This window comes from Pseudoliparis swirei, chromosome 13 (assembly GCF_029220125.1).
Source record: "Pseudoliparis swirei isolate HS2019 ecotype Mariana Trench chromosome 13, NWPU_hadal_v1, whole genome shotgun sequence".
Taxonomy (NCBI): domain Eukaryota; kingdom Metazoa; phylum Chordata; class Actinopteri; order Perciformes; family Liparidae; genus Pseudoliparis; species Pseudoliparis swirei.
Genome location: NC_079400.1, coordinates 14,900,331 through 14,926,438, shown reverse-complemented (window position 1 = coordinate 14,926,438; position 26,108 = coordinate 14,900,331). Strand labels below are relative to the sequence as shown.

General features: G+C 47.8%; 1 protein-coding gene across 2 annotated transcripts in view; it reads right to left on the bottom strand.

Annotated features, from left to right (window-relative positions):
• LOC130203340 (RNA binding protein fox-1 homolog 3-like) overlaps nt 1-26,108 on the bottom strand; it is a 178,728-nt gene that overhangs the window by 55,526 nt on the left and 97,094 nt on the right. For both annotated transcript variants that reach the window (XM_056429426.1, XM_056429425.1), the window contains exon 2: nt 686-934. In XM_056429426.1, the coding sequence (XP_056285401.1) occupies nt 686-901 (216 nt within the window). In that variant the 5' untranslated portion in view covers nt 902-934. The remainder of the gene's footprint in view (nt 1-685; nt 935-26,108) is intronic.

Here is a 26,108-nt window from a genome sequence, read left to right as displayed (position 1 = left end):
TATATATATAAATATACATATATATATAGCCTGTGAATGCTGTCCGTATATATATATAGTGCATGCATTTGAACACTTCTTAAAATATAAATATCCTCCCTCATGATTCTGTTTATCTTTTTGATGTCATTTTCTCTCGTGTTTCATGTATGTTCTATGTTGTAAAGCTTTGTAAGGAGCAGAGGATGGGCTCATTTTTAATTTTTTGGATTCACGTGGCATCAAAGGACTTCCAGAAAGATGGACTAGAGTCAGAGAGCTTCAGCTGGCGGTTGCCTCTGTCTCAGACAACGATCTCCAAACCCGAAAATAATAATCCTAAATCATAAGCATGTTAGGTGTCCCTGAGAGCATTCCTTTGCATTCTGTAGTGAGATCCTACTTTTCAACTGTATGGCCACTGTAACAACAACAAAAACCACAACAACAACAACCTTATCGATCAACAATAAGTGAACGATTATAATTCCAAATGCAGGTCTGACGCGGACGCCACTGAACTCTGCAGCAGCCACGGTGGAATGCACCTGTGAGACCGCACCGAGGGCAGACAGGTGCTGTGTAGGAGTCCAACGTCAACTATCTCCTCCCACACCTCCCCAACCGCCTGCAGGCTATGAGAAGAATGCATGACGTGAACAGTGCACCCCCCCCCCCCCCCCCCCGCCCTCCGCATGGGACTCACCGTTACTGTGTTGGCCGTGATGGCGGGGCTGCTGCTGTCGTTTCCCGCCTGTTCGCTCTGCGTCAGCGCCGCCGTGTACAGCGCCAGGGCGTGCTCGGCCACCGTGCTCGGACCGCTGTAGTCCGCGGGCGGGTGGGCATGGGGCGAGGCGTACTCCGCTGGGATGCCATTCTGTGGTGGAGGGGGGTACTGGGCCGGTGGGAACGGTTGGGCCATGGCTTCAGGGGGAGCTGGGGCCTCTTGGTTACCCTGCAGGGAGAGCGGGGGAAGGAACAGCTGGTTAGTGAGGCTCTCTGGGTGGACCGGTCTGAGTCGTGGTGAAGCTCGTCAGGATGTGCACGTCCGTGTTCTGGTTTTGAGCCTTAAACCATCACGAGACACATCGCGGAAACCTCCTCAAGTGTTAGAATCAATCGCATTAAACATTCAACCGACCTACATATTACATCCCCCTGTTGATGCAGGTTGACCCCGTGGCTTTTTACTGAAAGGGTCAAAGCTTTACCTCAAAACTAGAAGTCTGCTTCCCATAGATTGAGCAATTAATGCCATTTATTGAGCCTGTTAGGCTGAGTGGGAGTTAGAGCCTCGGACTGGTCTCAGAGGGCTGCGTCCGACCATTTGACAAGACGTCCCACCGACCCGAGGAGGTGTGGGAAAAGATCAGACTCAAACTTCTCTCTAAAACTGTCTTCTTCTTTTTCTATGATTTTATTTGGCCTGACGTGAGACCAGGTTTTCTTTGAACTTGTCTCCAGACGGTCCCCATGACCCACTGAGTGGAATGCCACGAGACTTCTGGAGGTCTTCTCACTGGTCTGTGGCCCACATGTGACCTTAAGGACCCTCAGTGGCCCCTAAAGGCCAACAACACTTCATACAACCTGGTGGGATTGGAGCATCCAGGATGCACATCCCATAGTATCTATCTATTCCATATACTGTATGCTATATACAGGCCAAGCACAACCTTTAAGACACAAATACCAGGAAGAACTTCAGGATAAGAGGAATTAAACATAATCTGTTGCTTTACCATCAGGTCAAGAGTAAAGCATTGTTCATGTGGGGCTGTTAGTGATGCGAAATTCATCCTGAATCAGGAGGCAGATCTTGGCGTGATCGTCAGTGAGGTGGGAGAGAGAGAGGTTTGAAGTGGGTCTATGGGACTGAGAGTGAAGCCGTGACAGGGCAGCAGTCGGGGGGTCTCGGTGCATCTCACTGAGTTAGAACGACAGCCGCGGTTTGGTCGCAACGCGCCGACAGAGACGAGACAACCCGGAGATAACATCATCACTCCTCCTGCCTGTCCGTCAGCAAACACCCGACGACACCATCACATCAGAGGAAAACACAGGAGGTGGTACTGAGAGAGAGAGAGAGAGAGCGAGAGAGAGCGAGAGGGGGAGCGGGTCCTTTGTACATGAGATGAACGTCGGCTTCATTTGAAGAACAGAAGTCTGTGTGATGCAACATAACCCCCCCCCCCCCCCCCCCGGAGACATCTCCCTCTGTGTGGAGGCGTCAACACCGACACCGGAGCAGCAAAGGGGCGGAGCCACAGGAAAAAGAACGCATCCCTCACCGAGATGAGAAAGATCAATTAACTGAATGAGATCCATGTTTCTAACACACGTTGACATTCTCCGCGTCCTCTTGCCTTCCTTTAGTCTTCAGTCTCTGTGACTCCTCCCCTTTTCCCTGCCGAGGCGGGTGCGATGCTCTTTCACCCCCCGACCAGGCTCCCTTCTCATTAACATGCCGGTCAGATAATCACCTCCTGCAACCGATATGATGATGATGATGATGATGAATCCATCTTCCTACTCGCTGCTTCTTCTTTTTTTGGAAAGCGGCTTAAAAAAATTCTAAAATCAATCGAGAGCAACTTTTTCTGCGGCGGGCCGAGAGTCTGACCGTAGCCGTATTGAAGCTGGCCGTCCTCGATGCGTGGAGATTGATGGCGCTGGGCGTAATAAAGCAGTTTGCCGATGGCTCAGCGACTTAGCGGCGACATCGCCGCTGGCAGGGAGTCACCGGCGACTCCCCAGGCGGCGACGCGTTATGCTCAATTTAGGGTTTGCTTAGGCTCACTTCACTCTCAAATGAAGAGGAATATAAATCCGCAGCAGCCAACGAGTCATCAATAACAGCGCGGGACAGTGTGGCGCTTGTTAGATTTGGGATGCGAGTGATGCTTCTTTAAACGCTTCGTGATGTCCTAACAGCTGAAATGAAGACTCTATTTACCCAGAACACACACACACACACACACACACACACACACACACACACACACACACACACACACACTCACACACACACAGGTTTACACCTGACAGCTACACTCAGACTGAGATTTGGCATTAATGCCGTTCATTGATCTTTTAAATGGCCTCTTATAAATCATTCTTTGAGGTGGCATTATTTTATCTCTGAGTTTAGCTCCTCCCTTCTCTGCATCTAATAACACTGTTGTCACCAAATGAACTTCATTGCTGAGGTCTGTGATAACGATGACGTCACTACGGTCAGGTCAGGAACCCGGAGCGCTGTCGGTTGAACAAATATAACCAAACGGTTTCTGATGCATGATGATCATGGGCCTTTGATGTGTGAAACTGCTGCACGATGGTTGATGAGCATCGAGGACCGGTGGTCCTCTTCCTCAACTTCTAATTCAAATTGATTCATTTTTATTTTATACATCCATTCATTTCCCCGTGAACATGACGTGGTCAACGGGAGCTCACAACCTTTTCTGCAATGAAATAAATGAAAATAATTAAAACTCCAGTGTTCCATATACACGTCTGCTCCTCTTTATAAATGGATCCACAGGACTGGAGTCGTGGGTCCTAAATCTCACCAATATTATATATACAATTACATAATGCATAATGCATATCATTTAATACCAAGAGCTAAATGTGAACTAAAAACATGCTTCAAGGGAGGAAAGCGGTCATTATTGACGATTCAGTACTGCCTCTCGTACCTTTTTGCTTAATTATGAATATATATATATATATATATATATATATATATATAAATGTATATATATACACATTTATATGTATATGTATAAAAGAAGCAGAGAAATAAAAACTGCACACACATATATATATATACATATAAACAGTATATATACAGTATATATGTATTAAAAAATTAATTATATCACTATCTTTATATATATATATATACATATAAAAGAAGGGGAGAAATAAAAACGACACACACATATATATATATATACAGTATATACAAATCTATATATATACGGTTTATATGTATGTATATATATATTCAGTATATATGTAGTTTTCATTTATTTGTATATGTATATATATATAAAATGTATATATACGTACACAAATAAATGAAAATATATTATATATATTTATATATGGAAATAAATGTTTATATATGAATATATTAGGGCTGTCAGCGTTAACGCGTTAATCTATTGCGATTAATTTGGCCGCGATTAACGCACTAAAATATTTTAACGCAATAAACGCAACTTTGTTTACTTCCGGTGTCGTTGAAGTTGTTGCACTCCTCTGAGTGTCAAGCCGCGGCAGTCCGCCTCCTTCCTCCCGTCTGCTCCTCCATATTCACAGAGGAACAGAGGGCGACGTGTCGGTGACGCGGGGCGGAAGGTACAGGGGACTTTTCTTTTTGCTCCGCCCCGATGCGCGCGCAGACGCGCCGGCATGGAGCTCTGCGGCGAGCGAGACGGAGAGCCGAGAAAAGTGAAGGACGTGTCGAGACAGAATGACATGCTGCTGTAGAGACGACCAACAACAGACGTTTAGTTTAATAAAAGAACAAAGACGTCTTGAAGAAAAGAACCTTACATTACTTCTGCTGTAATCTGGCGCAATAGAGAACATTACAGGGGGGCGGGGCCTCACCCTGATAGAATGGTGGGGGAAACACTGGGATGTGTCACATGCAAAAGACTTTAAAAGGTGAATTTAAAATTGTTTTGTAAAATCGAGAAAATGAGCCCAGACTCCAGAGGGTTAACGTGACATATTTGAATGTCAGTCAGTTTACCAAGGCCACTGGTTCTGCTGTTCAGTGTTAAAGATGACAGGACCAATGGGGTCTCTAATACACCTTGTTTCACTAATCTGGATGTTTCACTGAAGAAACAATTTATCATCCACGATATGAAATATCTCGCTGGCACTTTATAGGTCGGAGCCTCTTTAAAAACACAGCTCTGTGTGAAGTTTTGTCTTTAAAAAAGAATACAATGAAACAAGTTTCTAAAATACACGCTGTCTGAAGGGATTACTCGTTCATTTAGAAGATTTAGAAGAAAAAAAAACTTTTAATCGTGATTAATCGCGATTAATGAATTTCAAAATGTGCGATTAATTAGTTACTTTTTTTTAATCGATTGACAGCCCTAAAATATATATAAAAAAGAAGCTGAGAAATAAAAAATACACATATATATATATATATATATATACATATAATTTTTATTTCTCAGCTCCATGAAGTCTTTCTAGTGCAGCAGTTATTTAATTCTACATCTTTCCTTCTCTTGTATCTCTCCATCTCTCTCTGCTGACTCCATTGTTCATGCTGCGTCCATCTCACGGCGTCGGTTAAAGCAGAAATACTAAGCAAACAAGGATATTGTTTCTTTAAAAGTCATCCTTCATCTCGACAAATGGAGAGAACCACATTTCATGCCACGCAGCCGGACTCAGAACTCCCTACAGCTCGCCCCGGTTCCTCTCACGGTTAATCTCAGAGTCCACGCGGCCCGGGGCGAGTCCTGCTCACCAGAACATGAGCCTCATCGATGGGCCTCCTGCCCGCAGCATCGATACAGACCTGATAGATGGCCCCGCCTGGTCAATACACACACACACACACACACACACACACACACACACACACACACACACACACACACACACACACACACACACACACACACACACACACACACACACACACACACACACACACACACACACACACACACACACCAGCAGCGAGCCATGAACAAAGACAGTGAAGTTAAATAATGGCAGCAGGCTGTGTGGAGTGGGAGCTGCAGGGGAAGTGCTTCACCTGGAGCTTTTGTTTTAATATGCCTAAATCATGAGCCCATGTGTGATACATCTCCCACACACACACACACACACTCAGCCATGCTGAGACGGCTTTGCCCTGCTGGGATTTAAGGCAGAAAGGAGTGAGGAGGAATAGAGGCTGAGGAGAAAAAGAGAGTTAGAGAGAGCCAGAGGCAGAGAGAGAGAGAGGTAAAGAGAGAGAGAGGGAGGGAGAGAGAGAGAGAGAGAGAGTGTCAAAGTCAGTGAACTTCTATCATCCATCAAAGTGACTGAGGCGCTGACACACTGAGACATCCCCAGATCCTTGTCGACAAATTGCGCTGGTAAATGATTTCTCCTATCAGCTAAATCATACTATCCATCCCTCTCTCCCTCCATCCTTCCATCTATCTCTCTGCATCATCCACCCGTCTCTCTCTCTCTCTCTCAATCCCCCGTCTTTCCTTATTTCCCTTTAGCTCAGTGGAGCGCAACGCTTGATGTCTGATGGACTCCGACTCTATATGTACATTAGGTACATGTATGATTCTCTCTCTCTCTCTCGCACGAACACACACATTCACACACACACACACACACACACACACACACACACACACAAACACACGCAAACACAAACACAACTAAATAAACTAGATACACTTTGACTTCGAATAACCTGAAGTCCTCCTCATGACCCATACTCCATCTTTAGTGTGAGGAGACAGTTGAATGTCCTCATGAGTCACCTGACAGGTTGAAGGGTTTTCATGTGTAGGTAAAGTATCTGTACCGCCAGAAGCTACATGTAGCAGTGGTTGCTATAGAAACATGTTTTTTTACCGACGGTTGTAGCATATGAGGTGGACGTAGAAGAGACTGTGTCTCTATGTGCTGATGACATCACCGCCTCCACGGCCCTGGTGCAGCTGTTCTCACCGCGCTGAAGGCACATCTGCATGGTTTGCTTTGCTGCACCAGACGTGAGGAAGGTCAACAGAGATCTGCATACCTGGCAAAGGCCGATGACGAACACCTCCATCGAGGTAATTCAATGTCGTATGAAGAGAGCAGGAGGCGCTTTACGGGACACGTGGTCTTAATGAATAGAATAAGAAACACGCAGAACTCCACCGGACAGAAACCTCCCAACTTCATCTGACTAAATGCATCGGGCAGAATAGAGGAGCCCCTCATGTTAGTGTGTTAGTGTGTTAGTGTGTTAGTGTGTGTCCATGTTCACTCTCTGATGTATGACGGAGGGAAGGAGAGCTTTTGGAGTTGAAACAGAAGAAGTCGACAAAAGGCTCCTCCACAGATGGATGTGTGGAAGAGGATCACACAGAAAATAATACAGGTTCATCCACTGCAGGGTAATTACAAAGTTCACACACACACACACACACACACACACACACACACACACACACACACACACACACACACACACACACACACACACACACACACACAGCAGTAGTGTGTCTAATATTGATTCCCTTCTTTTCAGCTATTTTCCAGAGTAGCCCGGGGCTTCTCTCCACCCCTACTAACCATTATACCCAAGCTTTCTGCTGGGCACAGGCGCTTCAGAACCCCCTCCGCCTTCACCCCTGGAGCTGCACCGCCCTTTGTGTGTGTGTGTGTGTGTGTGTGTGTGTGTGTGATACATTGTAATGATCCCAGAGTAAGAGGTGGAGTTGGTAGAGATGTGATACAGAAAGCAGTGAAGTCAAAATGAAGCAGAGAACTCACTTACGTTGGAGACACTGTGTGTGTGTGTGAGTGAGAGAGTGTGTGTGTGTGTGTGTGTGTGTGTGTGTGTTACAGCTGGCGTGACACTGTGGATCTTTAACAATCCTCCACAGCTTTATTGTTCCAGGTTGACAGAGACAACTAATGAAGAGTGGGGCCGAGAGCCACTGAGGCCGATCAACCAGTGACGCACACACACACACACACACACACACAGACACACAAACACACACACACACACACACACAGACACACACAGACACACACACACAGTATTTACTTTACTTCTATGCCAGGTTCGACAGGCTGAATACGGACACACCCTCAAAAGCCCCCTGTGACCCCATGGACTTTGCCTTTCAGGTGACTCACACACAGGTCCTGAAGGCCCTGAAGAGGGTAAACCCCTACAAGGCTGTGGGACCTGATGGAGTTCCCCCCAAAGTCTTAAAGGTCTGTGGGGAACAACTCGCCGGAGTGTATGCTGACATCTTTAACCTGTCACTATCTCAGGCTGTAGTTCCCCGTATCTTTAAATCCACAATCATCATACCAGTCCCCAAAAAACCAGACACACCCACCTTAAATGACTTCAGGCCAGTGGCACTCACACCAGTCGCCATGAAGTGCCTAGAAAAACTGGTCCTCACCCACATCAACCACACGGTCCCGGACAATGTCGACCCCCTCCAGTTTGCCTACCGCCCCAACCGATCAGTGGATGACGCGGTAGCAATAGCTCTACATCGCACTCTGCAACACCTGGAAAGCCGCAGAACGTATGCCAGGATGCTTTTCCTGGACTATAGTTCTGCCTTTAATACCATCCGCCCGGGAAAACTAATCAAGAAGCTGACAGACCTCGGCGTCCCAACTCCCACCTGCAACTGGATTCTGGACTTTCTGACAGAAAGACCCCAGGTGGTGAGAATGGGAGGACGGGTGTCTACCGAGCTCACAGTCAGCACAGGACCCCCACAGGGCTGCTGCCTGAGCCCCAAACTATTCACCCTGTACACCCATGACTGCACCTCCACCCAGGACAACACCATCCTCATCAAATACGCCGATGACACCACCGTCCTGGGGCTCATCAAGGGGAGCGGGGATGAGTCGGGCTACAGGACCCTGGTGAACAACATCCTGGTCTACGGAGAGGAGAACGACCTCATCCTCAACACAAACAAGACCGAGGAAATAATACTGGACTTCAGGAAGGACCCTCCCCCTCTACAGCCTCTCATCATCAAAGGGACTGAGGTGGAGAGGGCTGACGGGTACAGATTCCTGGGAATGCAGGTGACAGCTGACCTGAGCTGGACTCCTCACACCACAGCCACAGTGAAAAAGGCCCAGAAAAGGCTTTATTTCATCAGGATGCTCAGGAAAGCTGGTCTGAACCGTCGCCCTCTCACCCAGGCCGATAGAGGACTGATCGAGAGCATCCTCACCGCAGGCATCACTGTGTGGTATGGAAACACCACACAGGCAGAGAGGAAGGCTCTGCAAAGAGTCACAAGGACTGCAGAGAGGATCACAGGGACACGACTTCCGTCCATGGACTCTATGTATGTGCAGCGCTGTGGGAAAAGAGCAGAGGGAATCATTGGAGACTCACTTCATCCAGCTCACTCTCTGCTCCGACACAAACACTGCACATACAACCTGAGACACAGCCGAGCGGACAGCATCGTCACCCACAGGACACGCTTCTTCAACAGCTTCTTCCCTGCCACAGTCAGACTGATGGCACAACACAGCTACTGAGAAAGAGGCACTCCTTGAAAGTGTGAAAAAGATGCAACACTACAATCAGTGCAATAGCCCCACACAACCTTCCCCTAACATCTGAACATGTGCAATATCCCCATATCACTGTCCCCTCCCCCTCTTTCTTTCTTTTTACAAGCTAGGTACAGCACTAGCCTACTTACCTACTTATTATCTCTGCACTCTGCTTTCTTATGTTTATTTTTGATAACCTGTTCCTGTACTTAGTACTTAATACTGTTAATACTGCATACACTTTACCACACTATGTACAGTGTGTTTTTTGTACAGTGTTCTTTTTAAATATATGTTTCATATTTCTATTATTATTACGGTTATTATTATTATTATTATTATTATTATTATTATTATTATTATTATTATAGTGTGTTTGTTCTGTACCTCTGTTGACTCGGAGAACCCTGCAAAAATAATTCCGATGTGTCTGGACTGCTGGTCTAGGCACAGATGGCAAATAAAAAACCTTGAACCTTGAACCTTGAACACACACACACACACACACACACACACACACACACACACACACACACACACACACACACACACACACACACACACACACACACACACACACACACACACACACACACACAGTATTTACACATCACTACCGAAAACAGAAAGACAGAAAGAAAAATGAAACATTAAAAAGAGATGCAGCGTCCACCTCCAGACCCTCAGAACCAGACCCTCAGCACCAGACCCTCAGAACCAGACCCTCAGCACCAGACCCTCAGAACCAGACCCTCAGAACCAGACCCTCAACACCAGACCCTCAACACCAGACCCTCAGAACCAGACCCTCAGCACCAGACCCTCAGCACCAGACCTTCAGCACCAGACCCTCAGAACCAGACCCTCAGAACCAGACCCTCAGCACCAGACCCTCAGAACCAGACCCTCAGAACCAGACCCTCAGCACCAGACCCTCAAAACCAGACCCTCAGAACCAGACCCTCAGCACCAGACCCTCAGAACCAGACCCTCAGAACCAGACCTTCAGCACCAGACCCTCAGCACCTCTTTTGTTAAGTGTGTAAGACAACACACACATTCTCCAGCAGACTGCAGTCTTTTGGCTTATGCAGCTGTTTTCTGGCCAGACTGTGTAAACATGCCAGAAACTTGCTGCTTTAGGGGGCGATTAATATTGATGTGCACTGCAGACATCAGACGAGTAAGAGGACAGAGGGAACAAAAGTAGATGGAGGGAGAGAGAGAACGACGGGAGGAGAGGAGAGCACTGCAGAGATGTTGTCAGTAAACAAAAAGTAATATCGTTGGCCGAGCTGGATTTCACTTTAATTAGGTTTAACATGTCTGCTCACCTAAAGCGCAGAGGAGGTTGAAATGAAGACTTGCAATTACAGGGGAAAAAAGAGGAGAAGACAAATGAGCCTGTTTCTCTCTTTTAGCACGAGTCTCTAATCCAACAGCTCTTTGTGGTTCAGTCACTGTGTTGAGGAAAGGACACTAATCACTCCTGTACTCACTAACACTGAGAACAGAGATCACGTGACTCCTGTATCACAATCACATTTACTGTTCTTCTCTTAACCTACAAAGCCTTGATTGGTGATGCTCCATCATATATTAAGGAGCTTGTAGTACCATATTGCCCCACTAGAGAGCTTGTAGGACCTGTCCTTCCTGGAGAGGGATCCTCCTCTGTTGCTCTCCTGAAGGTTTCTTCCCTTTTTCTCCCCCTGAAGGGTTATTTGGGAGTTTTTCCTGATCCGATGTGAGGTTCTGGGACAGGGATGTCTATGTGTACAGATTGTAAAGCACTCCGAGACAAATTTGTAATTTGTAAAAATGGGCTATACAAATAAACTGAAGAGTGCCATGTTGCCCCACTAGAGAGCTGCCTCACTAAATGCGGGGCTACTTGTGGTTCCTAGAGTCCTAAAAAGTAGAATGGGAGCCAGATCCTTCAGGTATCAAGCTCCTCCTCTTTTATGAACCAGCTCCACCTTCAGTCCAGGAGGCAGACACAGTCACCTCATGTAGACTGAAGACTTTCCTCTTGATAGTCTTATAGTTGGGGCTGAATCAGGTTCACCTGGTCCAGACCTAGAGATGCTGCTATAGGCTGCTGGGGGACGTTTAGGATACACTGAGCACTTCTCTCCTCTTCTCTCTCTCCTTATGGATGAATGTTCATCTCTCCATCACACATTACTAACTCTGCTTCCTTTATCTGCTGACACTCAGACGCAGGAAGCAGGATGTGGTGTGGTCGGTGCGGTTGTGAGTCTCCTTGTAGGCGCTGTGCGATCCACTTGGCCGAGGACACAGACTGAGTGTGTGGGCTGAAACATGTGTCGTAATGTTTCATGAGATATAAACGACGGAGAATGCTGGAACACTTTGTAAAGCAGTGGCAGTGAGGAGGCCCTTCAGGGGCCCGGTGCTCTACATGAACCATATTTAGTCTTCATGCGGCTCTGGAGAAACAAATGCTCAAACTTAACTAACAAGACCACCAACACCATAATAAGTAAAGCGCTTCAGGTGGAGCCTCCAGCTCCCCTTCAGCATCAGCTCGGCTGCGTCTCATTTGTTTTCTCGCCGTGACAATGGCCTTTTAATAATGTTTATTAAGCAGCGCTGTCTGTTCCCCCATCAGCCTGACTATTATTTTATTCGGGCGCCATTAGAGCATCCTGTTTTTCACACAACGGGGTCCTTCCCAAGAGAGCGCTGCTGCTCCGGCATCGCCAGCCATAAGTCTGACGGCCGCCATAAATCGGCCTCGACGGAAGCAGCCGGAGGAAAAGTTCCAGTTACCTGAACACACACACACACACACACACACTTACATATATTACCAAGCTAAGCACGTCCCACTGGTCATATAATCATTAGATAACATTGCATAGAAAATATACTGTCATAATATATTGCGCGGCGTGGAATGGCCTCCATCTGTTGGCGGCATAACACAGTCGTCAAGTTAAACCCTCCCCTGCTAAATATATACACGCTAATTCTCTATTTGCTTTAATTACGGGGGAATGTGGAAGCTGCCGACGAAGAGCGAGGAAGAAACCGGGGGAGACGGATGAAACGGGAGCAGCACAGGTCGCCGAGGAGGAAACAAACACAACATTTATTATTCCACTGTGACTAACTAAATATTAGCCCCCCCCCACACACACACATACACACACTGCTTCAACTCAGCATCATCATCATGATCATCATCATCATCATGAGAGCCAACCCAGCTGCCTTTATCCCAAGAGTACTTTCCTACTATGAATACCAGTGTGTGTGACAGTGACCCAGTCCCCGTGAGTGAGTTATGCATGAGTGTGAGACACACACATACACACACACACACACACACAGACACACAGACACACACACAGACAGACACACACACACTCTGACAGAGAGGCAACGGAATCTAATTTAACACTCGGCTGAGCAGAGATTGGCCGACACTCCCAGTCCCTCACCGACCAAGCAGGGACACTCCACGACCCAACTCCTGTGTGTGTGTGTGTGTGTGTGGATAGCTGTAGAACAAGAAAGCCAGCAAGTGAGGGGATGAGAAAGAGCGAGCGAAGGAGGGATGGTGTCTGCTTAGGATTCAGAGTGTGTCGCCGGCTGCCGGCTCCCCGTAGGCTGCTACATGATATCCACTAACCCCCGTAACAATGGCAAACATATGTAAATCGCCCGTGTGCCCGATTCAATCAGACCCCGGCACAAAGCCACCAACACCGGCGGCACACCTGGCGGAGGAAGGCACAATCAGGGCAGACACACACTCATAAGGATGGGGGCCCGATGCTCGCTCTCTATAGATGCCGGGTGTCTTACAACAGGGTTTTAAGCATCGGAAGAATGGAGGAATGTGACTGGTGGAGAGTGTTACAAACATCTAGGATGAAAGAAACATCCTCTGACCTGTTGTTCAGAGATTTGCTTTGTTCATTGAGGAATCAAAGGAATCAGGATTCATTTGGATCTTATGAACACGTTTAGCTGGAGCAGAGGAAGATGCTAGGAGGAGAGCCAGGGACCCGAAGGGAAGTGAGAGGAACTATTGTCCAGCTCGGTGATCGCACGTCTTCCAGCCACAGCCTGTCTGAGATGTAGTGTCAGTGTGAGGCTCTCAGTAGCTCCTGCTTGGCAGAGGTGGTCCGCCTGTTAATCAAAGAACGCCCTTCATTAGGCTTCATGTCATTTAAACGCTCTCGATCTCTGGATCCTGAGCCGTAAAAAAAATAGAACAACTTCTTTTTTTTTTACTGCCCTCACTCACATTTGCGCAAGTGCTTTCGGCATCATCGGCGGCGAGTTACCCAGAAGGCTCAGGGAGGCCTCGCTATAGAAAACATGGAGAACAATACGCGGTGATCACCTCTGTAACGACTTGGCGAAGACCGGGACGATGGGACGCTCGCGTCGAGGAGAAAGGACGATAGGAATACAGGGGATCAACAACTCGTTACAATAGACAGCTCTCACACACACACACACACACACACACACACACACTGTACTTCTCGGATCTCATTATGCGGAGGCGGTGGGAATCAGCGGGGCCCTAAGTGCATCATGATCAGAGATAACGGCAGCTGGATAACTACTAGCAATCTACCGCTTCCCTTCGGGACCCGAGCAGCCATCATCAGCCCTCACGAGCCAGCGCTCTCATCTCCGTAACGACCGGCCTCATTCGCCATGGACATATATGTGTGTGTGCGTGTGCTCAGGTCAATTGAAATGCGACCGTTATTTGTTTGCGTTCGGATTCTATTTTATTTCTCCTGCCCGCGCTTTAATAAGAAAAGAAGCCTTCGGGGCTATCAGACCGCAGGATCTGCTCTCCGGATAGCATCGGCTGACCCGCCGCATGCATAACCGTATTGACTTTCAGCCACGGCCACTGGAAACCATGAGGCTAAATGACTCTAACCTGGCCGTGGAGATCAAACGGGAATCAGATGACAACGGGGCCTTGTCGATAGGGAACAATCGGGGCGGTGCTGATACAGTCCAATACGAGAGCGAGGGGAGGAATCGAGCCCTCTGAAGTGCAAGCGTTCAATCGAAGGCGGATAAGGACAAGGAGTAGCTAATCTGTGTTTTGGCGTGCAGAGAATGAGTGAGATAAGCTACAGAGGCGGTAATGACGGGCTCGGTAACGACGGCCGTATTTCGCCGTTAAGTGCGTTTCTAACCGCGATCGTTTGAACTGCTCGTGTTTCTCGACCTGCCCGTGTGTGTGATGCAGTCGCGTGTTCCCGTCAAGTGGGAGTCTTCTGTGACGCTCTCAGAGGCCCTTTGACTGGCAACATGCGGGGAACGTTCTCCCTTAAAAAAACTCAAATCACATGGAGCTGTGGGTTGGTGGGTTTTGGGGGAACTTCATAAAATGTGTGAAAGGCTTCCGTTATTTTGTTGTCTTTGTATAAAAAAACCTGCTGATTTCAGGCTGTAAACGTGCAGCAGCGATGAGCACGGTTTCCGTAAAGCACTTCCATCATGGCTGCTCCTCCTGGTGGTGAGATGAGGCATTGTCTCTAGTTTAAATAAAATAAATAAATAAATATACACTTTTATTAATCCCCAAGGGGAAATTAGTTCTCTGCTTTTAACCCATCCTTAGTTATTAAGGAGCAGTGGGCTGCGGTGAAGCGCCCGGGAAGCAACTGGGGGTTCAGTACCTTGCTCAAGGACACTTCGACTTGCAGCTAATGGGGAGAGCGGGGATCGAGCCCACGACCTTGCGGTTGAAGGACGGCCCTCTTACCCCACTGAGCTACAGCCGCCCTTTACAGGTGTTGCGCTGAGGGGCGGTCCGAGGCCACGACATCATGGAGGGAGATTTAATTCCAGGCAAGCGACCAGCGGAAATCTGCCAAGGGTCTGTCACGGACCTGAATATTATTGTTAAGAATGATGGATACAACTATATAAATAAGTTTATGAATGAGTTCCCTCCAGAGGTATTAGCCAAATGAAAAAGGTTGTTTTGTGACACCATGTGCTTCTAGTCCAGGAGGATCTGAGGTGTGCTGAAGCTGGCCTGTAGACCTCTTCAGTGGCCCTTTCCTTTAATGGAGAGAGAAGCCCTGATAAATGTTGGATGATTTAAGACTGTTTCATTGTAAAAGGAACCGGAGCAGAGTGATAACAACACTACATTATTCATACGGGCCCTCCATCACGGCATGCTGCCGGTCTGAGCCCGAGAGAGAGAGTTGGCGAGACAGAGGAAGAGACGCAAGAGAGAGAGAGAGAGGACAGAGAGAGAGACACTGATGGAGAGTGGGGAAAAACAGAGAGAGAGAGAAAGACTGATGGAGTGAGAGAGAGTCTGGGGGAGAGAGAGTTGGCGAGACAGAGGAAGAGACGCAAGAGAGAGAGAGAGAGGACAGAGAGAGAGATACTGATGGAGAGTGGGGAAAACACAGAGAGAGAGACTGATGAAGAGTGGGGGAGACTTGGGGAGACACAGCGAGAGAGAGAGACTGATTGAGAGAGAGAGACTGATGGAGAGTGGGAGAGACTGGGGGAGACACGGAAAGAGAGACAGAGAGAGAAACTGATGGAGACTGGGGGAGACAGAGAGAGAGAGAGAAAGAAAGAGAGACTGATGGAGAGTGGGAGAGAAAGAGGAGAAAGAGAGAGAGAGACAGGACAGAGAAAGAGAGACTGGAGACTGACAGGGACAACGTCCCACTTGGACGTACAAAGGAACAATCGATGCAGAAATCCAAACACATCAACATCACAGACAAACTGAACTCCCCAAGCACCAAAAGCCAGAGCACGAGGATCTGGAGCGCTGCTCCGTCATTGGTGAGAACATCATGTGGGTAAAGGTAAACATCACATGTGTGTTCAGGAGTAAATGAAGGACTTTATTACCCATACATCCTGTGTGTTTAGTGAAGTGTCTCCACCGAAGTGACTGAGTAAATCAATCTGTGGTGTTGTTGGCTTTATATTACGCTTTATTCTATCATCCAGGGCTTCTGAAGGCAAACCAAAGCCCAAAGGAAGGTTTATGTCTCCTGGATGTGTGAATAATCAACTGCTTGAGTACAAGTTGCAATCCTTGTTTCAACTTTCTTAGAGGAAGCTGTGGTCACGGATCAGTCTGCTGCCCCCGGTGGCCAAAATGATATCACCACTGTTTGAACAAAGTGAATAATGGAGACGTTAGTCCGGCTCAGTGTGTACCTGCCCACCGTGTCTAATGCAGGAATATAAAACACATGCAGGAATGAGCCCATGAGTGTGTCCAGGCCTTTTAACTGAGGGTAGAACACGAGCTGATTCCCCAAAATGTTGTCAAACGACGTCCAACAGGGTAACACAACATTTCAATTCAGTTTATTCTATATAGCCCAAAATCACAAATTACAAACTCCCCTCAGACTCTTTACAGTATGTACACATACTTTACATCCCTGACCTTTGACCTCACATCGGGATCAGGAACAACTCCTAAAAAAACGAAAACCCCCTCTCAGGGGTAAAAAAGGGAAGAAACCTACAAAATGCTACACAATAGAGGATTTATTTTCCCACCACCACCACAGACCTAACGATTGGATGACGATGGAGTCTCAATACCTGAACAGCCATTCCCATCTCGGTGATGTGATAACGACGGCATCAGGAGGATAGCGCGGCAGCTAACCGGAGGCTAGCCCGTCGCAGCTGAACGCAGCACAGAGGGAACCGATGCCCTCTCCGCCTGATGAGACTTCTATAATTGGATGTACCGGCCCGCATCCGTGTTCCACCCTGTGGTTCCCACCAATCCATGTGGCTGATCAATGGGCCTGCCCCTTAGGGTGCTGCTGGATATGCTAATCAATGGCCAATCTGGGCGCAGGCAGAGGGGGATAGGCATGCAAATGAGGGGATCCAAGTCGGACCGCCACATGGGAACCTGAGACCTGATCAATTTATTGATGGCCACATTTGGTCTGGTTCTTTCCTGAAGGCCATGATAATTGGGCTGGGTTGGCTTGGATTAAATCGATTTCAGTCAAGAGCGAGCGTAAGAGAGTGAGACGTCACACCTCCACCCAACATAATGATTCCGTGACTGCATCCACATGGGCGTCCATCACATGACTGTTACCCTCTTTCAAACCAGCAAGTCTACACTGGGGTGAGATGTTCTAAACTTCTCTCTATCAACACTCAAGCTGGTGATGATGATCATGAACGAATGTAACAACGACCAAGTGGTCTAAAGGTACTTTAAATGAAATGATGCTGTACCCTGGATGTCCTCGAGGAGAACTATCCTGCTGCCTGAAGGTATGAACACAAGTCCTCTGAGTGTGGACCATGTGGGCTTTTGTTGAGGAGCGATCGCCTCCATCGAGACATGAGCGTAGGAACCACTAAATGACGAGAACACGTCAATGTGTTGTGGATGAATCTGAATGGAGGTCCTGTTGCTGCCTGTTCAGTTGAAAAGAGTGTCTGGTGCAAGGAAAGCATCAAAAGGCACACACACACACACACACACACACACACACACACACACACACACACACACACACACACACACACACACACACACACACACACACACATAGAGACATGGAGAAAAAGGTCTCTTACTGCATCACACAAGTGATGGCAGGTACCTGGCACAGTAAATAAAAATACAATTTCCCAAAGTCCTGCACCGCCTCGCCCCCCCCGGTCTCCCCCCCCCCCCACACACACACACGCTCCACCTCACCCCTTCATCTAGCCATTGCTCAATTCCTTCAGAATGGCCCTATAGTTTCCTGTAATAAAGGGGGAGTGAGATGCCTATTTAATCTCCATGCCATTCCCTAGTCCGCTCCTCAAAGCCGGCCTGTCACACACACGGTGTTTTATTACACACACTGGAGGAGGGATGGAGAGTGAGGGGAGGGAGACGGGAAATGAAATAACAGAAGCAGCGAGAAGTCAAGGTCCACGACGAACCTTCCTCTGACGAGCACCGCATTGACTCGGTTCTGTGGTGTTTTGATATTGGAGCACGGGATCAGATCACTGAGGGCCGGACCGGCTCCTGGTCTCCTCCCGGGGTCCCCACGCATGTGTTTCCTCTTGGTTACCACAACCTGTGTGTGGCACTATAGTACGTAGAAGCAACACACAAAGAGAGCCCATTGGTCTCCTAACCGCAGGGAATGAGTGAATGAGACTGACTCCTCAGCCCCCCCCCTCACATGGCTCTGGTTCCCTCGAATGGCTTCTGAATACCATACAGACCCACTCAGGTCTTCTCTATCACCACTTGGTTAAAGCCCCCTTGTGTCGAGTTGGGAAACACTTGATCGTGGATGATTTTAAATGCTTCAGATGGCCAGTGTGTGATCCCTGAAACATGATCCAGAGAACACGAAGCACACAGAGAGGCAGTACGTTCTGCCACCGGGGGGAACAAAGGTCAGGACATCTTCAGATTCTACTGTGGCCTTGCACCTCACGAGCACCTGCAGCGCTAGATTACATCTTGAGTCTAGGTCTACCTCTGAAGGACCACCTGAGCCCCTCTGAACCTCTTTGAACCACCTCGGGGGAATCCCCTAAAAAGCCCCTTCAGCCCCGATCCGACCGGCTCGTGCTGAGAGCTGCTGGTGCACCCGGAGCGCGTCACATCTCACAGTGCAGAGACTGCGCTTCTGTCGAGGGACCGAGGTCAAGTGTGTGCACCTCGACGCGTTGTGTGTGGAGCCCAAAGACAAACCTCTCAGCCATGTTGGCTCACGGTGGCTCCTCCATCACCGTTGGTTTGCTCTCCGTCAGCCTTTAAACATCCCCAAATATTTCATCGGCGCCGCAGCGCCCGGGGACCTCTGCCCGGCCACCCTCCATCTCTCTTCCTGTCCGACCGCTGTCCACATGGTTCTCCTGCTCCACTGCTGCCACGGCCCAGCCCGGTGCCCTGACTAATGGCTACAGAGTGGCCCCAAAGTGCCCCGGAGTGCCCTTTTTGCATTCCACCCATGTATATTACCAACACACACACAAATCCTAAGAAGCTTGTCTACTCAGGAATTCCTGTGGGTGAAGGTGGCTTCCCACCTGCTGAATATCTTGCATAATGTGTGTTTGAATAATGCAAATGCCGGAGCCGGCTTCTCTTCCCAAAAGAGGACAGTTTCAGGGTCACACGCTTCAGTGGCGATGTACTATTCATGTGGAAGAAGAATGCGGGGTGGAAGTCTCAGATCAGGGGAGGCATACTGTACATTCCAGCTAATCTTTAGTGGTGTGTACATTAATAAAGGGTGACTTTGGTATTTTCCAACCCGGACCGTGTGTTTGTGTGTAATGGCGTCGTCCCGGTTCGGGACTGAGGGGGGACGCTGCAGCCGGCAGCTGCTAAACGTGCTGTGATGTAATCGCCCGGGGCAACTCCTCACCGTCAATGTCCTTCCACTAAAAGGCCTCCGTGCTGCCACTGACAGGCTCGCGTTGCCATAAGTGTCTTTACGTCGTGGACCGGCCATATGCTTTCTTTGAGCTCCATGAATACATGACGGAGTTGAAAAAGCTAATTGCTCCGCCATTCACTCTGGATCACACGCTGGAGTCACGCAGCTCCATCTGAAGAGGCAACTTGACACGACCAGAGCACACGTATAGCTGGTTTCCTTCATTAACAAGTAAATATGCTATTTGGGTTTACTCCAGAACTCATTGGCCCGGTGACATGTACATGGGGGCTGTGCTCCATCCTTCTCCTTGGAGACCCGTTGTTCAACACGTGTGATACGTGTCTATTAAACGGGTTCATTCTGTTGTTTACCAACATTCAAATATGTGCCTGGCTTGCCTATTATCATTCATATTCATAGGAAGGGTAACTCCCTGGGACCAGAACCACAGCCGCACATTTAGAACACACACCAACGTGAACAAAATGTGGACGTACAACCAAAATGTTTGAATTGATTTAGCTCTCAGCGCCTTAATAAACTGCATCTGGACATGCTGCTTCCTGTGAGAGTACAGAACAATGTTTTATCTGCTGACAGTGAGGAGGCCCGTGTACCACTGGACTCGAATAGTAACATCAGGCCCGGCCTTTTTAAAATGTATTTCTTCTTATTAACGGATCTCCTCCCGTCCGGCCTCCTTATCTGTAAACTCCTCCCACCTCTCAGAGGCGGAGATTAGTCCCTAAGCGCCACTTGAAACCTCCCCTCCGTCGTCCCTGGCCTTTGTTATCACACTGAGGGCTGAACACGACCAGAGGACGGCTGTGCTTCCTATCTGAACTCAGTCCTTCCTTATCTGGAGGACTGGAATAAGAGGGCGGGGATTATTTAATTATTTAGCCCAATATCCCCAAACCACATGTCCATTACGAATGTGCCTTTACACATAGGACACCCCTGACCTTTGACCACACATCTATTTCTGACATGGACCTCGTTAAGGGACGTGACGCCCCTGTTAGTGTGATGTCTTCCTACATGTCACTAGTCTGACTGCTCGTCATCCCACACACACACACACACACACACACACACACACCGGAGCAGCAGAAGGTTAACACATGCGTGGACAGCGTGACGGCTTTCAGGAACATTGGATGAAAATGGCTGAAATTATCTTTGCATCTGAACAATCACTCAACGTAACGCGCACAGAGCACTCCGTTATGAGCCGGGTTCAACTCACATCTAATTGGACAGCCGTTCACACGGCAACAGGACAATGACCCAAAGGAACCGGCGACAGAGAATCACATCCACGTATTAAAAATGATGGCTTCAATTAGTAGTTAATTCTTCCCAAAGTACTTTGAGTGCCCTGAAATGTGAAGAGTTCACAGCGATGGATTCCACCGCTGCGACGGTCCAGGTACGCACACGCTGACACGCCGAGAAACCCCGAGACACGGAGGCTCACACACCGTCAGGGCCCAGAGAGGGGAGAAGGTCACGCTTTAATTGAGTGTGCAGTGTGTGTGTGTTGCGGGTGTGTGTGTGTGTGTGTGTGGGGGGGGGGGGGGGGGGCTGCCTATCACTACGGGGCTAATAGGAATCCAGTCTCCGGATTGCTGACATGGGCGAGGCTGGAGGGGGAGACAAGCTTTTCATTTTCATTCACACTAATATCAAACACTCCTCTCTCTATTGTCCACGATGAGCACACATGCATATGTGTGTGTGTGTGTGAGTGTGTGTGCAAGGGAAAAGTCTCTATCTCCTCAAATCACAGCTTTCTAATGAGAAATGAGACCCCCCCCCCTCTCTCCTTTTTCCTCCATCCCTCTTCTTTTTCTTCCCTCACCAGCTCATGATTCATCATGTCAGATGTTAATATCCCTAAAGGTCACACAGAGTCATAAAAGAGGAAATATGCTTTGTTAAACTTTTTCCGCTGCTTCTCCCCCCCCCCCTCCCCCCCTGCTAACCTTATCTCATTGGTGTGTGTGTGTGTGTGTGGGTGTGGTGGGGGGGTGCGGTGACCCGGGCTACTGTTACCACCGCCATCTTTAGAGGATGATTGATAACAACAATAACAGGAGCCGGCGGGCGGCGCGGCTTTAAAAAGGAAGTGCTGCATATTTGCACACACACACACACACACACACATGAATGGATAGATAAATGAAATGGAGAAAAAAGAGAGAAAAGAAGAATAGTCAATCTTCCAATAAATTAGCGTCCGTCCTTCCCGCCCTCAGAGTGATGCGGACGCTTCAGAGGTGGCGCCGTGGCAACTGGAGGGCGGGTGTGACTAGTTGGTACGACGACGCGTGGCACCGTGACAGACCAGAGGTCCACAGCGGGTTGGGCCTGGACAGGAAGTACAGGATCACATGACCAGCTCCTCCCAGGTGGGAGGCAACATGTGCGCCGTGGAGACCAGGTCTTTGCCCCCTGTGGTCTTCTGCTCCACATGTATGGAACGAGGTCCCTGAAAGCTGCAGGTCTGCTGAGACCCCCAGAGACCCTCAAAGACCCTTAGAGACCCTCAAAGACCCTCAAAGACCCCCAGAGACCCTCAAAGACCCTTAGAGACCCTCAAAGACCCTCAAAGACCCCCAGAGACCCTCAAAGACCCCCAGAGACCCTCAAAGACCCTTAGAGACCCTCAAAGACCCCCAGAGACCCTCAGGGACTCTTAGCTCCTCTAAATCCAGATTGAAGACGTTTCTGTTTGTGTTGCCTTTACTGAAACCAGATTTAAGTATTCATCAATTTCTGCTTCTCACTCCTGCATTTCATTATATTTCTTGCTTTTTGACATTTATTTTGTATGTTTCAATAAATAAATGTTCTTAATTGTTTTCTTCTGCATTATGTTTTGATGCTTTGTATTGTTGATGTTCCGCTGCTCGCCACACGACACGATGCCTCCATCCCAGCATGCACCTGCACCGGCTCGGCCTCTCCATTAACCGCCCTGCACCCCCCTGCACCCACTGCACCCCCCTGCACCCCCTGCACCCCCCTGCTCTGCCCTGCACCGCCCTGCACTTGTTTCCTCTGCTAGGTTCGGCGTGAGATGAATCAGGAACGATAGCTTTTCAAAGCGAGAGGACGGATATCTCTTCAACCCGCCGCCCGTCTCATAACCGGAGCGTTGCGCCGCTCTCGTAGATCCAGAGGAACGAGGCTGCTGCCAAACCGCTCTTCAAATAAACACGCTTCTTCTTGTCTAGCTGGACTCCACGGAACATGAAGCACTCGGAGGGCCCGTGAACTTCACACGGCGCCCAGCGGACATCGGCCCAGAGGAGCCCGAGGCGGCGGCGGCGTCTGTAGATTCTGCTCAGAAACACCGTCGAGCTCGTGTTCAGCAGAGAGACGTGAGACATGCAAAGACACGCAGGTTCATATCCATGCAACGGGTGTTACGGTGCTTAACTATGAAGAGGACAGGGGGGGGGGGGGGGTTGCTGAATTTGCATGGCTGTCCTTTTGCCCTTTAATTCCCCATTCCATTTTATCATATATCTACACGTCCTCCGCCGCACACGGACACAGACTTGGAGCGGGAGGAGAGAGAGAGCACGGCCATCATGAATAAGAGATTACATGAGAGGCTGTGAAGTCGCCATGGCTCCCGGAGCCCATGAAAGACTCTTTAATAAAAGCATTAAGACCGACTTCACACGGGAACCAGAAAAGAGATTTATCAGTGGAAAGTAGAGTTCACACACACACACACACACACACACACACACACACACACACACACACACACAGCTGATCATTCAGTTATGATCTGGAACGGAAAGAAGAAAAGCAAAAGTAAAACATACTCGGCGTGATGTAAAATCAGGTTGGACCGAATTTCTTTTACAAATATTAACAAATATTTTAACATTAAAAAAGGACAGAAGACCCCCTCGTTCCAGACCCAGAAGAAGACATGATCAGTATCCTTCCTCCTCCTCCTCCTCCTCATCCTGCATTTCTTCTTCTTCTTCATAAATCTTAATGAGCCCTGTAATCAGGATGTACAGTACAGGAGGTGTGTGTGTGTGGGGGGGGGGGGGGGGGGCTGAGCACAGACAAATCACTTCATCAGCATGTATGAGTTGAGAAGGATGGGGGGGGGGGCAGGGGGACCATCATTTATACATTGGTGAACACGTTTCACATATTACTTAACTAAATCCTCCACATCCACGCGCCTCCCTGATATCTGATATCTGCCTTAACTAATCACGATCACGATTATCAAACACTGTGAACGTCATGAACACAAATGTTTGATATTAAAGTCAACAAAATATGAGTTAATGAGATGAAATGGATCCACAGAGCGAGATAACTGCATATGTGTCAAAGTGATGCAGTGTGTGCTGCTGACGTAATCTCATTGATTGATTGGTTTTGATTAGATTTATGGATTATCAGAGAATGCAAAAGGGCAACATGTTGAAGAGGATTTGTGGTCCCACGACGTTGGAGGACAAACCAAAGACATCAACGTAAAAAAAGTCCTGAAGTCTTGCTCCACAATTTAAGAAGAATATAAAATAACTCATCACAAAACATAAAATAACAATATCGATGCAACAATCTGTGACCTTGTTAGAGAAGTTATTCCTCCATAAACCCAAAACAAACCAAAGAGGAACGTCTTCACTTGAGGCTCCTGATCAGCGTGATATAGATATGCTGCGTATTGTTATTGTGAACATTAATATTGAGGAGCCAACATGAGTTAGAGGGGATGCCTTCAATAAATACTGAATATTAATATGTTGCATTACCTCATAATGTCTCGATGAGGATCAGCTTCCTTTAAATTTCTTTAACTTCTATTCAGGGACTTTTCGCAGAATACATTCTTGATTGATTGATTGAAAAAAAGAGGTTTATGAATTAACATAAGTGTGTCTGAGATTGTTTTAATTTTTTTAAAGACATAAAGATTTAAAATCCCAGCCCAGTGAAACAGATGTGTGAATGACTCAGCCTCCAGGGAACAGGGCGGATGCTGCGGGGATGAGCGCCAGCTGTTGTGACGCTCTCTCAAAAACCAGTGACCACTCTCATTAAAAGTGTTTCCCTCGCCATCCATCATCTTCAAAGAGCCATCCATCACACCCAGACGGCAACAAACAGTCAGCAAGTCATTAACTTGTTGCTTTTTCATTGCGCCGCAAATGTTTTCCAAGGCATGCATGCCGGTGACGGCGTGTGGACATGTACACGAGACATGATTCACAAGGGTGGATGAAACACGCAGTAAACGGTTGAGTTTGATGGTCAAAGGTCACGCGCCGCTAACGCAGATATCACCTAGTAACTAGAGTACACAACTATGTGAAGTACACTATAAGTGTATGCACACAGAGGACACACACCTACAAGTACAAACACACTGAATGTCCAGGTTTCTGGTGCATCGACGCTCCCAATCTAAAATACTGTTTAACACACACACACACACACACACACACACACACTCTCGGGCCGGTGTCCTCGTGTGTCACTCCATCTGAGTAACATTTGTCAGCCCTTAAACTCCCTGATGTGGAAAATGGACTTTATTTTTATGGGTTGACAAATGTGAAGAATGAAAAAGGAAGAAAAAAAACCTTCACGTCGTTAAACCAGGTTTAGGAGGGGGAAGGGGTCGGGAGACAATAAATGGTGAGAGGGAGGGAGAGAGAGAGAGAGAGAGAGAGAGAGAGGGCACAAATAATCCTCCATGGCCTAAACACCAGCAACCACCATCTCTTTGTTTCCTCACCGTGGCACTCGACACACACACACACCCACACACACACATACACACACATGGACGCAAGCACGCCCCCCCCCCCCCCCCCCACGAATATTAATTTATATCATTTATCTTAAACTTCATTTTAAATGATGCAGAATATGTTTTCTCCACATACTTTTGTTTGGTGTTTTTTATTCATTTATTTAATTTAAATTGGAAACGTTAAACATGTTTTTTACTAAAACTGCAACCATAAAACTGAAATGCTCTTCCCCTGAAACGTCATTTAGAGAAGCCGTTTGTGTGTGAATGTAATTCTATAAAGACACAGAACCTGGGAGTCACGTGTAAAACCTGTTTTCAGTCTGTTCACGCTTTCAATGAATTTACTGTTATTTCTTTTCTACTGGATTATTATTGAGAATGTCACTTAGCAATCAGAATAAAAAAAGTACATGAAACGTAACGATGCAGAGCTGATGTGGAATTATTGTGTCTCCAGCTGACAGTTATCTTTGAATCATGAATATCTTTAAACTGTTTTAATCAATAGGCAGCAGCATGTGTGACGTTCATGTTTCACATATGCTGATGTG